Here is a 15419-nt window from a genome sequence, read left to right on the forward strand (position 1 = left end):
TTCTGGCCCATCAGAAAGCAGGGGGTGGATCTGTCTACTCACCCTCCCTCTTGACTTTGCAGAAATGCTCTCCAGATGAGTTCCTTCTGCACGGAAATGACTGGCAAGTCTCCCTGCTCTGAAGATTCACTTCAAGGGGCAAAAGAAGCAATGCTGTTCACAGGGGAGTTAAGACCAAGGTCAGACGTGTTTAAATTTCTAATTCTCTCATCTAGACAGTGTTAACTAGCCTGTGGACGTGAGGGAGAGGTAGAAAACTGGTATTAAGCACTGTGCCTACATTCCACATCTTTTAAAATCCAAGAATTTGTGCAGGATCTGTTTAGGGTAAATAGTGGACTGCCTCTCCACCCCAAGAAATGAGGGATCTGAGCAGAAAAGAAACAGATGGGTTACTTTTCCTCCAGCAATTCTGGTGAAGGAAAAAACAATTACCTTTGGCATCTACCTTATTTGGTGCCCATTCCCCCCCCACCCCCCACCTCCACCCCCACCCCCATCTCATAAACATAAGACTGTTGAAGCTTTAACTCTTAAAGAGATCACCTACTTCAGATCCTTTGGACTGAGGGTCCAGAGTTATATGACTTGCTTGTGGTGCAGAATTCATGGAAAAGCACCACTGAGAACAGAAGTCTTCTTGTCAAGGCTATTGTTCTTCACAAAAATTTATAATTTGCAGACTTTTTTGTACACTAGTGAGGTGAATACATCTGCACTGTCATTTACCAGTGAGGAAGTCACAGATAGTTAATGAGTTAACTGACCTCCTGGGACTCAGAAGGGACAAAGATGCTATAGAAAGCACGTGCTTTCCTTGGTGTTTTTCAACTATCCTAGGCTTCCATTCCCTTTTAAACCTTTTGTTCCTCTAACTTTAGAAGTTTGAGATATTTATTGTAGGAAACGTTGGAAGACACAAGCACAAGAAAAAAAATTAAATCACCTATAATCTTATTACTCAGATGTAACCAGTATGCAAATCAGTTTTTATATATTTCCAGTGTTTTTAATGCATATATTTTTAAATGAATCATATTGTATGCAGTCTTGTGTTTTTACTTAAGATATGCTTTGTCATTTATTATTAATCAGCATCACTTTTTAAAACAACTTTGTATACATTCATGATGGTTTCTGAAGCATACATTTCCAGGTAGAATTTTAACAAAAGGCAACGTTTAAGGCTTTCGGTGTTGATTGCCAGACAGCGTCTATTCACACCTCACCAGCAGCATCGGAGTCCCAATTTCCCTGAATCTTTGTCAAGTTTTATGAGGGGGGAAGAATTGCCACCTCAACTCTTGCTTTAATATACGTCTTTAATTCTAGCAAGGCTGACATTTATTGTCTGTTGGCATTTATACTTCTGTGACTTGCCTATTTAAGTACTATTTCTTCTACTGGGACCTTTTCATGGGGAGATGGTACAGAGAAGTGGCTCCATGGACATGTTCTGGATTCCTACTGCCTGGGTTTCCAGTCTGACCTCACCACTCTATAGCCACATGATCTTGAGTAAGCCATGACCCTAAGCCTTCATTCATCTCATCTCTAAAATATGGGCTGTCTGAGAAATAACACATCTATACAAAGCCTTTGCACGTACCTATTATGTTTCTTACCAATATACATTAAGAACTCTATGAAGAGTATCTGCCTTTTGTAATGTATGTTGTAGCAATTCCTACTTAGCAATTGTTCTACCAGTTTCAGTTTGATTGGGTCTGCCTCTGTGGAAGAGGAACAGGAGTTGAATGGCTTTACCATGCTCTTCTGTTAAGTGTAACTGATCATTTTTTACATTCTCTTTCCAAGCCTGAGCTGTAGCCCTCCCACCGTTCTTGTTGGTTAGTACAAGCTCATGCCCCAGTAGGAGCATTACGTCTCTATCCTCATGAAAACCCTTCTCTTTCCTATGTACAGGACACGAGATTCCCAAAGGTTTGTATCTTTGGTTAAGGTGTGTGACGTGCTAAGTCACATCAGTTGTGTCCGACTCTGTGACCCTATGGACTGTAGCCCACCAGGCTCTACTGTCCATGGGCTGCTCCAGGCAGTTCTGGAGTGGGTTGTCATGCCCTCCTTCAGGGTCTTCCCTGACCCGGGGACTGAACCTGCAGCTGTCTCCTGCACTAGCAGGCACGTTCTCTACCACTAGTGCCACCTGAGGTGTGTTATACCTCCAACCTATCAGAAGCTTTAAGCGACATGTCTTCCTGTTGCTGACTAAACTCTGTACCCTTCTGCATTGCACTGAGGAGCACCTGTCTGAGGAGACATTTCCTGCTGGATCCCTCAAAAGAGGGCAGTCTCTGGATGGACCATGACTGGTACTGTTACTTCCCTTTAGTGTGGTCTTTGACAAACTTCCCAAGACTGATACTTCTGATAAAAAGATGGAACTGAACACGTGAGGTGCTTGGAGAAGAAAAAGCGACCCAGCAATGGACAAATATTTTTTAGCACCTGAGGCGGGTGTGCGCACTGTTGTGGAGGCACAGCCCGAGACAACAGGGCAGCATGGCAGCTTCTGACCCAGAGCCTTGGGAACTAGAAGCTGAGGTCTGACCAAAGAACCAAAGGAGTCCTTACACCTGCAAGGGAGAGAGCTGAAACTCTAGGACTCTGCTAGACTGGGCTCTTTCTGGCCCCCCTGCCCTCCCCCACATGGAAGGTCTAGCCTCCAGGATGGACAAGGTAACGACCTATTAACCCTTACCCTGGGATCACACAAACCAAGACAAAGCTCCTTACCGCCCTGTGTTCCAAAGACTCCAGGTTTTGTTTATTGACAGACTTTTCCACTGGTTCAGGTTTTAACTACAGGCACTGTAGTAAACAAGACTGGCTACACCCATGTTTCTTTTATAGTCAGGAGGACTATATACTTCTTTTATACTTCAGAAGGAACTCAACAGCCATGCTCTACGTAACACAGCCTTTTCCTTTTCTCAGATGTGCCAGACTTTCTTCCTGGTGGCCTACCTCCCTGGCTAATTCCCACTCATCCTTCAGGTAATTTTTCTCAGAGGCCTTCCCTGATCCAAGGTTGGGTCAGGTACTCCTTAACGTCACACAAGCACTGATGGAACCAGTATCACTGCCTGTTTGCATTGTTCATGAAACTGCAGAGACGGGCTTACTGTCCACCGTACCCCTTGTGCCTGATAGCAGCCACTCAAAAAATAACTGCTGGGATAACTTAATTTATATTTTCTCTTCAATGTCTCACTTTTGGCCTGCCCTGGGCTCAATAAGTCACTGATGAAACTGTTCCCCATGTCTTGCTGCCCTGCCACTGGTCTTAATTGGTCAGTAAAACCTTTTGCATTCCTGAGAAAATATCCCTCATACTCTCCATGCCATGCCCCAAGTCTGACCCATGGATCATTAGATGCATTGACAAGAGTCTGGATTGCTGTGCCCTCTTTGTGACAGTCTCATGGAAAATGAGATTTAAATGTTATAATCCCATCTTCTGCATCTCCTGAGGATTCCTAATGTTAAGAGAAAAGCTGGAAGCAACGATTCTTCTGCCTGCTGTTCTGATTAGTCACAGGAAAAGCTTTCAGGGGACAATGTGCATGAGCACTGGGAAGTGCTGTAGTCAGATGACTTGAGACCTGGTACTTTATAACCACCTCTGTGGAGTTTTACTCCAAAGTAAATGAAACCCTTCTGACAAAGAGAGAAGCCTGGCTCAAATATTTACAGTATTCAATGTATTCACAAGTCACTTTACAGTGTGGACTCTCTGATGGCGCGTGAGGACTGATCTGTGCCTGAAGGCCTTGCCGCACTCACTACATATGTAAGCCTCTTCCCCGGAATGGATTCTCTGATGCTGCACAAGGGCTGAGCTCCTTTTGAAGGTTTTGCCGCATTCGTTACACTGATAAGGTTCCTCTCCACTGTGAATTCTTTGATGTCTGATGAGGTTTGAGCTCAGGCTGAAGGCTTTTCCACACTCATTACACTCATAGGGTTTCTCTCCACTATGTATTCTCTGATGGGTTATCAGCTCTGAGCTCTGCCTGAAAGCTTTTCCACACTCGTTACATTCGTAAGGCCTTTCTCCTGTATGAATTCGCTGGTGTCTGATAAGCTTTGAGCTTTGGCTAAAGGTTTTCCCACACTCATTACACTCATAGGGTTTCTCACCAGTGTGAATTCTTTGATGGATAATGAGATAGGAACTCTGACTGAATGCTTTGCCACACTCGTTACATTTACAAGCTTTCTCACCAGTGTGGATTTTCCGATGTCTAATGAGGGCTGAGCTCTGGTTGAAGGCCTTCCCGCATTCGCTACATTCATAGGCTTTCTCACCGCTATGGATTCTCTGATGAATAATAAGATAGGACCTCAAACTAAAGGCCTTCCCACACTGGTTACATTTGTAGGGCTTTTCTCCAGTATGGATTCTCTGGTGTTGTGTTAGAGAAGAATGCTGTTTGAAGCTGTGCCCGCAGATGTCACACCTGTAAGGTCTGTCTTCTGTAGGAACTTTCTGATAGGTTACAGAGTTTGTGCTTAGAATCAAGTTTCTCTGGGGCTCAGGGTGGTCTCTGTTTGCTAGCAATTTGTGTGTGAAGATTACTGGACTAAAACTGGCCCTCTGGGAAGGGGATCTTCTCAATGTCTCCCCTGGAGCACTCCCTTGCTGCCACTCTAAACTGCTTTTGTGTTCACTGAATCCTCCAAATGAAGGCTCCTGGGAAAGTCTCTGTGATTTCTCTCCTGAAATGTCCTTCTTTATTGCTGATTCATTATTCTCACAACCTGAAATGGTAATAACAAAACATAATGTTTTATTTCTCTAGTCACTTTCAATACTCCCTTTCTAGGTTAGAGAAAATAGATGCTCCTGCCTACAAAGATATAGCTGTCTGCATGCACCTTTTCTTTAACTGGTCAAGATAGGGTCCCTCCTCCATTCTCATACTAAGGCCTACGTCCACAGTTTGAAATTTATCCTTTCCTGCCTCCTCTGAGACTTCAGTAAATCAATTATCCACTATTTCATGCCTACTGTTTTGATCTTTCTCCGCTGACTCCTGTTCATCAGCACTTAAATAAATTCAAGTCTCTTCATCTTTTTAAATCAAGCTCCTTGCCTATACATCTCCCTTATGCAACCTCACTCCCACTCAGAGTAAAGCTTCTTCAAACAGCAGTCTGTACTGGTCCCCATTCTCTAATCTGCTGTCTGTCTTACCTATGCACCCTCCACCCTGCCCTCGTCAAAATCACCAACTTCATAGCTGCTAAATCCAATGGCCACTTTCTGGATCTTCCTCAGCTGGCCTCTCTGTAGCACTAATACTGCAGACTACACATTTCTTCCAGAGACACTCTCTTCTAAACACATTAGCCTGATTTCTATGGCTGTTCCTTCTCAGATTCAAGGTCAGTCACTTGAACACGAGTTCCCTAGAGTTCTGTTCTGAGCTCTCCCATGTCCTCAGTCCACCAACTACCTCCTCATTAGTCACTAGTTAGGCTACATATTAATATCTCCCCAGATCACCAATTCTAACCCAGTACTCTTAAGCTCCAGATTCTCATATCCAATATGAGTTGGCCATGTTACTATAAATAACTGACAAACACCAAAATGTCCCGAACTAAATTAAATCATCAGATGTGTTTTTTCAGCTGTGATCTTCCCCATCTCTCACCCCATCCTGATTTATTCCCTGTGGCCACGTGGATCCAACTGTCTCTAACCAGACTCTGCACTGCCTTTCTCAAATCCATTCTCCTCTCTGCAACTGAGTCTTAAAACACAGATCTGATCATGTCACTCCCTTGTCTAAAACCCTTCAGCTGAACCCCACTGCACTGTACAAACCAGTTAGGATGACAGACACATTTTCACAACCTGTGTGCCAATTTCCCCTCTAGTTTCTCTCTCTTACCCAGGAATTCTCTCTTCAATTTAAATGGAATTACCTGAAATTTCCAGAACGGGTTGTCTTCTCTCATCTTTGGGACTTTGTGGCCCTTGCTTATTTGACACTGTAATGTGGGAAACATGGATTTGACCTCACCCCCAGTTCCTGGCACAGAGCTTTGAAAACCCCTGCAGTTTCGTCTGTGGTGGAGAGGAGAGGATACTGGAGCTTATGCTAATGAGTTGACTCTTAGAGGGCAGGGAGGGCTGGTTCCCAAAGATTTTCCAGTTTGACTGGAGAGTCAGAACTTTCAGTCCCACCCTGAATGCCAGAGAGAGGGGCTGGAGATTGAGTTAATTACACCAATGGCCAATGATGTAATTAATCATGCCTAACAAAACCTCCATAACACATTAAATAAAAGGGTTCAGAGAGCTTCAGGGACAGTGGTGCATCCTGAACTCCAGAAAGAGAAGCTCCTATGCTCAGGCCCCTTCTAGACCTTGCCCTGTGGGCCTCTTCATCTGGGTGGTCATCAGTATCCTTACAATGAACAGGAAATGGTGAAGAAGGTGTTTCCTTAGTTCTGGGAGCCATTACAGCAAATTATGAAACCTCAGGATGCAGTTGTGGAACCTCCAATCTGCAGCCAAACTGGACAGAAGTGTGGGTAATCTGGGGACTCACTACATGTGAGACTAGTATCTGACGGAGGGCAGGGGAAGGGGCAGTTTCCTGGGACTGAAACCTTAACCTGTGGGGTCTGTACTGGTTCTGGGTAGTTAGTGTCAGAAGAGCTTAACAGGAGGGAAGACTCACATATCCACTGTCAGAAGTGTTGTGAACAGAGAAACAGTTTTTCCCTTTAGTGCGGAAGCTCCTGCTCCCACTTATTTACCCAGCTTACCTCTACTCACGGCTCCCGTCTTAGCTGAGACGTCTCTCCTTCCAGGAAGTACTTAGTGAACCTCTAAAATTGACGTGGGTGTCTTTATATGTAGTAGGACCCAGTAGCTACATTTATTCTATAATTTACTACCTGGGACTGTATTATAATTGCCTTTGTGCTTGCCAACCACCCCATCTAGACCCAAACATTCCTGAAAACAGAGAACCACTGCCCAACACAATACAACATGTATTAGCACCCTATTAAGTCATGTAATGAAGCAATAAATGAATAAAGGACAGGCAAACTGACACAAGGAGGGCTAACTGCAATTCACCAGGACCGCTGAAAACAAAGCTGCAGAAGTGAGCACCTCCTTTCTAGAATAATAAAGATGAAGTTCACCTGGAGTGTGCTGTAAAATGTAGCTAATTCCCTATCCTTGAGACCAGAGGCCTGATAAGTTTCCAGATGAGTTTCTATTTCTTACCACTCTTGGGGGGAAGGCAAGGTTCCCAGGGTTTCAGCTGTTTCTTTAAAGGCTGGCGTTGAATATGTGTAAACTCCTGGGCTGCTCCAAGACAGGTCAAATCCTTCCAAGGCATTGGTGGTCCCTGTGGAGTAGCTGGGACCTGAAATCAGTAAAATATGGTTAGCTCTGTGAGAAAATCCCTAGGGAAAATGCTTAGTAAAAATCTCTCAGGGGTTAACAAAGACATCTCCCGGGATGAGGGATAGGGACAAAAGAACTATGAAAGACAGAGATGGGTATGGCCCTAGTAGTCACTTCAGGGTTATGGTTCAGTGGAGATAAATTCTCACCCCATTCTTATGATGATGCCACATGCTCGAGTCTGTACATTCCTTTTCCCATAACATATCACATCTCCCTGTTCCCACCTGCTGCCCGGGATCATCAAATTCCCTCTCCAGATCCTCCAACAGAGTCACAGCTTCCTCGCCATTCTTTGGACTATGCTGCTGAACCCAGATCTGCAGCTCCTCTGGCAGGATACTCAGGAACTGCTCCAGCACCAGCAGCTCCAGGATCTGCTCCTTCGTGTGCAACTCAGGCCTGAGCCACTGATAGCAAAGCTCCTGGAGTCGGCCCAGCGCTTCCCGGGGCCCCGGTGTCTCCTGGTAGCAGAACTTTCTGAACTGCTGGCGAAACAATTCTTGGCAGGATCGGGCACTCCCACTCTGCTTAAGTTTCTGACCCCAAGAACGGCTTTCTTCTACTTTCACCAGTATCAGCTCTTGTTCCTGAGAATTCTGAGGTACTGGGGTTGAAACTGCTCTGGATTCCACAGCCATTCTGGGCTGAAACAGCTTAGCGTGAAGCTCACTAAAACTGGGTCCTGTACTTCAGAGTTTCTTTGGGTAATCTCTTCTTTCCTGAAGGATATAAAAGCACTGTTAACTTACAGCGATGAAAAAAAACCTCTAAGAACTTGTAATAATAAAGATCAGTCACTGGAATAACATGGAGTGGGGTCAGGGTGGAGACCGTAACTAATAAACAAGCGACAAAACTAAAAATCACTCACCTCATTCAATGTCTCTCATTCTGTAGAATTCCTACCACATTTATACTATGAGGAATTATTTTAGAGACAAAAGAAAGCAGCATTAACTTGAATCATATATTGGGAAATGTACTCTTCAATTCTCTTTCAATCCTGTTTGCATCAGGGAGAACAGCCTGTCTTTAACATCATCTGTAAAACTTGCAAAATTCTCTTTAAAATATAGGCTTCAGATTTCCATGGGTAACCGTATCTAGCTAGGATTTGATACGCTTTTTAAAAATTTATTTTAGTTACCTTTTACTTATGGCAAATTATGGTGCTTTTCATCTAAGGTAGTAATAAAACATTTCAAAAAATTCATATTAAACATGAGTTGAGTTTAATGAAAACATCGTTGGACATTTGCCATTTGATCAAATTTAGTATCTGATGCACTTCCTCAACAAACACTGAGGCACTTATTATGGGCTCTGTGCTGAGCCAGGTTTTGGGATACAAAGGTTTTTACTCCTGAATAAGAGTCTACCCAGGAATTAACCAAGAAGTATTTGTTAAATGCTTACCACGTGCTCAAAAACACGTCAGATACTATGAGACACAAAAGCAAAACCGTTAATCTAAACTCTCAAAATGTTTAGAACTCATAGGGGAGTAAACATTTTAAAAAGTGAAATATGGCAACTAATAATTTGTGTTTTAAATTTCATAATGTACATCGATCATGATCTGATTTTTGGATGGGAGAATTTCGATGGAACAGTATGCCCTTGAATAGTTCGGACAGATCAGTACAATTTAACCCTTACCTAACCTACAGTTAACTTTAGAGAACAGACTACTTAGCCTACAAATCTGTAGTTTATTTACCAGCCCCGTCGCACTAGCCTTTCTATTCTTATACCTCGCTTAAATCGCAGTATCTTAAAAGTCACAGTGGAGGAGGAATAATTGCCCTTTCTGCCGGAGAGCAGAGGCTAGATTGCTGGCCTCCCCTGCGTCCCCAGGACACTCGGAGATGCCGCCACGACAAGGTGCCGAGACCCAGGGATGGACAGGCGAAGCAGCGGGAATCCTCCACCCCGCGCCTGCCGCCCGGGCCAAGCGCCCTCCCCATCCTCCCTCCGCCTAGAGTCCCACGTCCCTCACCGCGAAGCCCAGGAGCGGCCAGGGCGCGAGCCGCGGACCTGCAGCAGAGAGCCACAAAGACCGGAAGTACCCGCCCGCGGCCTTCCGCTCGCGCGTCCTCCAGAGCCTCCGTCCGCCCCGCCCCGTGCTCACAAACAGCCAATCAACGCGTGGATCTGGTCCTCCCACCGCCTTCCCGTGGTGGCCTCGGGATCCGAGGAATGTCGACGCCTGGTCAAGGATGCTCAAGCGGCGGGGGTCCCGGTGGGAAGTCGCCACTGCCCGAGGCACCGCTCACCGACTCGGTCACCTCCGTACTTGATGTCTTGTCACTCCCGAGTCATCTCACCTCCAGTTTTTCAGAAAATAGTTAGAATTTTCCTGTAATTCCTGTGCATTTCCAGTACTGCCAACAGAAGTGAACGTGTGAATGAACTGAGGTGAACAAAAAGTAACAACCATTTTTGTGCTCTTCCCTGTGCGTATCGTGTGAGCCTTACAACTGCTTTTTGCGGTAGCTGTTTATGCCCACACTCTGCCCTGAGTCAGGGAACTGATGGCCAGAGACGCCGAAGTCGCCGTATTTCCAGGACAGGGGTCCCCGACTTGGCGCTTCTAGTAAGGAATTTTTTCCATTTTTCACTGGTTTTAAGTCTTAGTGTTTAAGTTGTTCTTTGGCCATGCAGTAGATTAAAAAACGATGCCTCCTTGTTGATGTTTGGTAGAAACCAGCACAACACTGTAAAGCAGTTATCCTTCAATTAAAAATAAATTTTTAAAAAGATACCTAATGTTGATTTCATTTGCATTTCTTTTAAATTAGTGAGCTTGAGTTAATGTATTTTCCTCATGTGTACTGACCATTTATGTTTCTTCGAATAAATGGCTTTTCCCATTTTTAAAACTGAGGTGTTGCTATTTTTCTTTTCTATTTGTGAGAGAAGGGTATCAACTCATTTGTCACAAATATTTCCCCTTTTATTTGTATTTGTTTTGTAAATGTTAGTACAAGGTGGTACATGGAGAGAAACAACTCTTTTGTGAGCTAAGATGAAACACATATTTGAAGAAAAAATACTCATTAGCTTTCAGAGTAGGCAATGGCACCCCACTCCAGTACTCTTGCCGGAAAATTCCATGGACGGAGGAGCCTGGTAGGCTGCAGTCCATGGGGTTGCTAGGAGTTGGACACGACTGAGCGACTTCACTTTCACTTTTCACTTCGTGCATTGGAGAAGGAAATGGCAACCCACTCCAATGTTCTTGCCTGGAGAATCCCAGGGATGGGGAGCCTGGTGGGCTGCTGTCTATAGGGTCGCACAGAGTTGGACACGACTGAAGCGACTTAGCAGCAGCAGCAGCAGCAGCTTTCAGAGTGGCTCGCTAAATAATTCCTAATCATAGTGCACAGACTAGAACAATTTTACAAAGCAAGAGAACAAGTAATACAACTTTATACTTCAGCTGTTGCTGCCTAACAAACCACTCCAATACTTCGTGACTGAAATAGCAGGTGTTTTATTGCTCACAATTCTGTGGTTGGGACTGCAGACGGGGCTTAGCAGAGATGCTTTATGAGGTGTCAGCCCACATAGCTTAATTGGGACTGGAAGGCCCAGGATGATGTCGCTCGCCTTGTTGTGGTCTTGGTGCTGCTGCCTTTTGGCTGGAGTCAATTAAGTCTCCTCCATAAAGTTTCCTCCTAGTGGCCCGTCATTTGGGAGTTAGCCTAGACTTTCTTACCTGGTTGTAGGGAAGGAGCAAATTAGCCAAGATGGCAGTGATCAGGCTCTCTCGCCCCACGTTTTGTAAATAATAACTTTGCATGTTTCTGTAACAGCTGAAATTGTTTGTAGCACTGCATGTGTGCATCATGCCTGTATAAGCACCACCTGAAAAGCCCTTGGCATGCGTTACGGCTGTGTCCGCTGGGTTAACCGTGAGCGATTGCAACATGTCTGCTGCTGCCGTGCCAGTCAGGAGAGAATAAACCTATCTGCAGTTCCTACGACTCCTCGAATCTTCTTCCAGGTTCCCCGCTCTTGCCTTGCATACTGTGTGTTCAACGAACAGTGAGACAGGGGTCCTGGTTTCCAACAGTGTGAAGGAAGAAGGTAAGATGGTTGCTCTCTTAAGACCGAGGTCTGGAACTGATATTATATTACTTATGTATTCTGTTGGCAGGACTAGACTCATGGGAAGGCTCTTGAAATAGACTCTGCATTTTAAGAGGAAGAGTAGCTTGAACCTAGGAGAAAATATAGGCAGTTATCATTGCATTGTTATGCATACCTGAGAAGCCTACTATTTAGGAGGACAACTGTTGAGAGAGAAGAAATACTCTTAGTTGCAGTGACAGAAAACCTTACTAAATGTCCTTAATGTTTAAGCCTTTTTATTACCTAACATAGCTAGGTATGTGGAGGTCAGGTCATCCACAGGGTTGGTTAATTCAATGGCTTGACAACATTGTCAAGGACAAGGTCCCTTTCTTCTTTTTGCTCCTCCATGTTTAAGCATGTTGGCATGCTCTCCAGTCTGGCTTCCCTTATGGCCCTAAAGTGGTCTCTGTTCCAGATTATAGAAGACATCCAGGGGCAGGAAAAGGGGTCGCCCTTATATTTTCTCTTTTTAAGACTAAGAAAAACCTTCCCCCCCACCAACAGATTTTTGCTCATGTCACACTAGTTAAAATTGCTTCACCTGTCTATGCCTATCACTAACAAGGGAGTGAGGCCTCCAAGGTGAGTGTATACATGCTAAGTTGCTGAGTTGTGTCTGACTCTTTGTGACCCTATGGACTGTAGCCCACCAGGCTCCTCTGTCCATGGGATTTTCCAGGCAAGAATACTGGGGTGGGTTGCTATGCCCTCCTCCAGGGGATCCTCCTAACCCAGGGATAAAACCCATGTCCTTTATGTCTCCTGCATTGGCAGGCGGGTTCTTAACCACCAGCAACATCTGCAGCTTGAGCCCTCCAAAATAGGCTTAGCCAATTGAGATTCATGTCCTAGAGCTGAGGAAAGGCCAGCCTCTCCTGAGAGATACAGTCTGGGGAAGGTGAGCGAGACTAGGTTTATGTTACAAAACAGAAAAAGGGGACAGATAGATGAGTGATGAGTGCAACAAGAACATCTACTTCAGTAGATAATCTTGTGATAAGTAATGGGCCTTTATTGGTAAGAAAATGAGACCCTAGGAAAAAAAATTCAAATCCCTATCATTCCTTATTAGATGGCACAAACATTTAAAATAAAAATCAATGACTTAGTTGCAAGAGATGTAGGCTAAGGATTTATAAGAAATTCCCAGGACTTGTTTTAAATGCCCAGCGGGATGGCAACTGATCATTTTAAGAGCTTTGGTTGACAATCTCCACTTACATGGTATCTTAGTCAATTTTGCTGTAACAAAAATACCATAGACTCAGTGGCTTATAAACAACAAAAATGTACTTCTTACAGTTCTGGAGGTTGGAAAGTTATGGACGCAGCATCATCAGATTCAGTGTCCTGTGAAGACCCACTTGTTCGTAAACTGGTGATTGGTGAGTAAAGCTATTCATTCAATAAAATCCAACTGCTTGAATTATGTGTCATTTAACAGTGCTATACTTCATGGTTTTCATCAAGTGAGATAAACAACTGTAAACCACTCTTCAGTCATAAAGATGGGGAAAATGGCTTCTGATGCTTAAAGGAAAACAGATCATTCTTTCATTTAGCAAATAATTATTGAATATTATTATATATGAAACACTGGTAAGACAAGTGAGAGATTCAAATGAAGTAAAAGATAAGCTTCCTCACTTCACTTATAACTGTAACTCTTAGAGTATAAACTCAATGAGGGCAGGGGTTTTGTTTTTCCATTGTTGTCTCATCAGTAATGACTAGTATAGAAATATGCAAGCAAAAATATTGGTGCTGGTTAAAGTAATTAAACAGGGATTTTTAAATTTGTTTAGGTGGTGTTCGGTTGAGGTGGCTCTAATGCCTTGGTAGCCTATATAGGCAAACTAAAACCTAAGCCAGAGTTTATTTTTGTAAATGCCTCAAGATTAAGAAACAAACTTAACTAATCACAGCCAGCCAACTAGGCTTTCTCAAATGAGGCCATCACTTAAGCTTAAGCATCAATTTCCATGAGTTGCTTCCACATCTGCTCTAAAGCTCCCAGCCATTTTCAGTCTGATGCTGCTTGATATGCTTCGATGTTTGCACAAAGAAGGGCTTCCCTGAGAGCTCAGTTGGTAAAGAATCTGCCTGCAATGCAGGAGACCTTGAATCGATTCCTGGGTCAGTAAGATCCCCTTGAGAAAGGATAGGCTACCCACTCCAGTATTCTTGGGCTTCCCTCGTGGCTCAACTGGTAAAGAATCTGCCTGAAATGCAGGAGAACTGGGTTCAATCGCTGGCTTGGGAAGATCCCTTGGAAAAGGGAAAGGCTACCACTCCAGTATTCGGGCCTGGAGAATTCTATGGACTGTATAGTCCATGGGGTCGCAAAGAGTCAGACATGACTGAGCGACTTTCACTTCACTTGTTCAGCGAAACTCTTCAAAATTTTCATGAACCTCACTCAGTTTACCTTTTAACAATACCACAACTAGTGATAGTGATGGAAGGATTCAAGGACACATTCAGAGAGGAACATTTTGAATAATGTACTTGGACTATTGAACCCAAGATTTATTTTAATCAAGTTTTGACAGGCACACAGAGAGCAACCGTTGAAAGAAGAGTTTACTGCTCAGATACCCAGAGGATGGGAGGCGTCGCATCCCACAGGGGGCCACATGGGGTCACTTACAGGGAGAAGTAGAGCTGGGACTAAACCTTGTTATAGTGCTGAGAAGCAGCCAGCTAGGTGGGGATGTCTCCTATTGAAAGTGGGAGTGGGAAACAGAACACAGAGTTGAAGCTTGTGATTGCAGAATTGGTGATAGATTTCCGAGTGCCTGATGGTGGAGGTGTTTGTTAAAACTTTGGGTTATTAGTGTGGCTCCATGACTCCAAGATGCCAAATCATTAATACAGAATATCCAGAATGATTGTTACACTACTAAATTCTATTACTGTTACTATTATATCACCAACTTAGCATTGCATTGAGTGTTTTTTAGAGACAGATATGGATTAACAGAACAAGACAGTGCTTATTTGTAGCACCCAAGACAGTAAACAAAAGCCTTATATACTGAGTTGTTTCTCTTTACCTCGATGTTAGAGCCCTTGAGGTTGCACATTCTTGCATTTACCATGCCCAGAACAGAGTTAAAGCCATAGACAGGCTCTTCCTGTTGTTTTATGTTTATTTCCCTTTATGAATTATCCACAAAGACAAATCTCATCCTAGCTCTTAATCCTGCCAGCCACTTCAGAAGGATCTTCCACCAGGATTCTGTTCTGCCTTAGGGGTGATTCAACAAAGAAAGATACATTCTAAGATTAGGAAAGAAAAAGTGCAATGACTTTATAAATGAATGGATTCAGTTCAGTTCAGTCGCTCAGTTGTGTCTGACTCTTTGTGACTGACATGGACTACAGCACACCAGGCCTCCCTGTCCATCACCCACTCCTGGAGTTTGCTCAAACTCATGTACATTGACTCAGTGATGTCATCCAACCATCTTATCCTCCGTCGTCCCCTTCTCTTCCCACCTTCAATCTTTCCCAGTGTCAGGGTCTTTTCAAATGAGTCAGTTCTTTGCATCAGGGGGCCAAAGTATTGGAGTTTCAGCTTCAGCATCAGTCCTTCCAGTGAATATTCAGGACTGAATTCCTTTACGATGGACTGGTTTCATCTCCTTGAAGTCCAAGGGACCCTCAAGAGTCTTCTCCAACACCACAGTTCAAAAGCATCAATTCTTTGGTGCTCAGCTTTCTTTGTAGTCCAACTGTCACATCCATACATGACTACTGGAAAAACCACAGCTTTGACTAGATGGATCTTTGTTGGTAAAGTAAAGTCTCT

At 44.0% G+C, this 15419-nt stretch overlaps 1 protein-coding gene across 4 annotated transcripts in view; it reads right to left on the reverse strand.

Annotated features, from left to right (window-relative positions):
• Positions 1-9569, reverse strand: part of ZNF397 (zinc finger protein 397) — a 49665-nt gene extending 40096 nt beyond the window's left edge. Inside the window, exons 1-4 of one of the 4 annotated variants that reach the window (XM_027526294.1) lie at positions 9465-9569; positions 7690-8184; positions 7280-7421; positions 1051-4785 (exon numbers count right to left, since the gene is read on the reverse strand). In XM_027526294.1, coding sequence (XP_027382095.1) covers positions 3737-4785; positions 7280-7421; positions 7690-8103 — 1605 coding nt within the window. In that variant the 5' untranslated portion in view covers positions 8104-8184; positions 9465-9569 and the 3' untranslated portion in view covers positions 1051-3736. Of the gene's footprint in view, positions 1-1050; positions 4786-7279; positions 7422-7611; positions 8185-9464 lie in introns of those variants that run through there. The other 3 variants (XM_027526292.1, XM_027526287.1, XM_027526286.1) reach the window with 3 other exon arrangements.
• Between the last annotated feature and the right edge of the window lie 5850 nt (positions 9570-15419).

This window comes from Bos indicus x Bos taurus, chromosome 24 (genome assembly GCF_003369695.1).
Source record: "Bos indicus x Bos taurus breed Angus x Brahman F1 hybrid chromosome 24, Bos_hybrid_MaternalHap_v2.0, whole genome shotgun sequence".
NCBI classification, from domain to species: domain Eukaryota; kingdom Metazoa; phylum Chordata; class Mammalia; order Artiodactyla; family Bovidae; genus Bos; species Bos indicus x Bos taurus.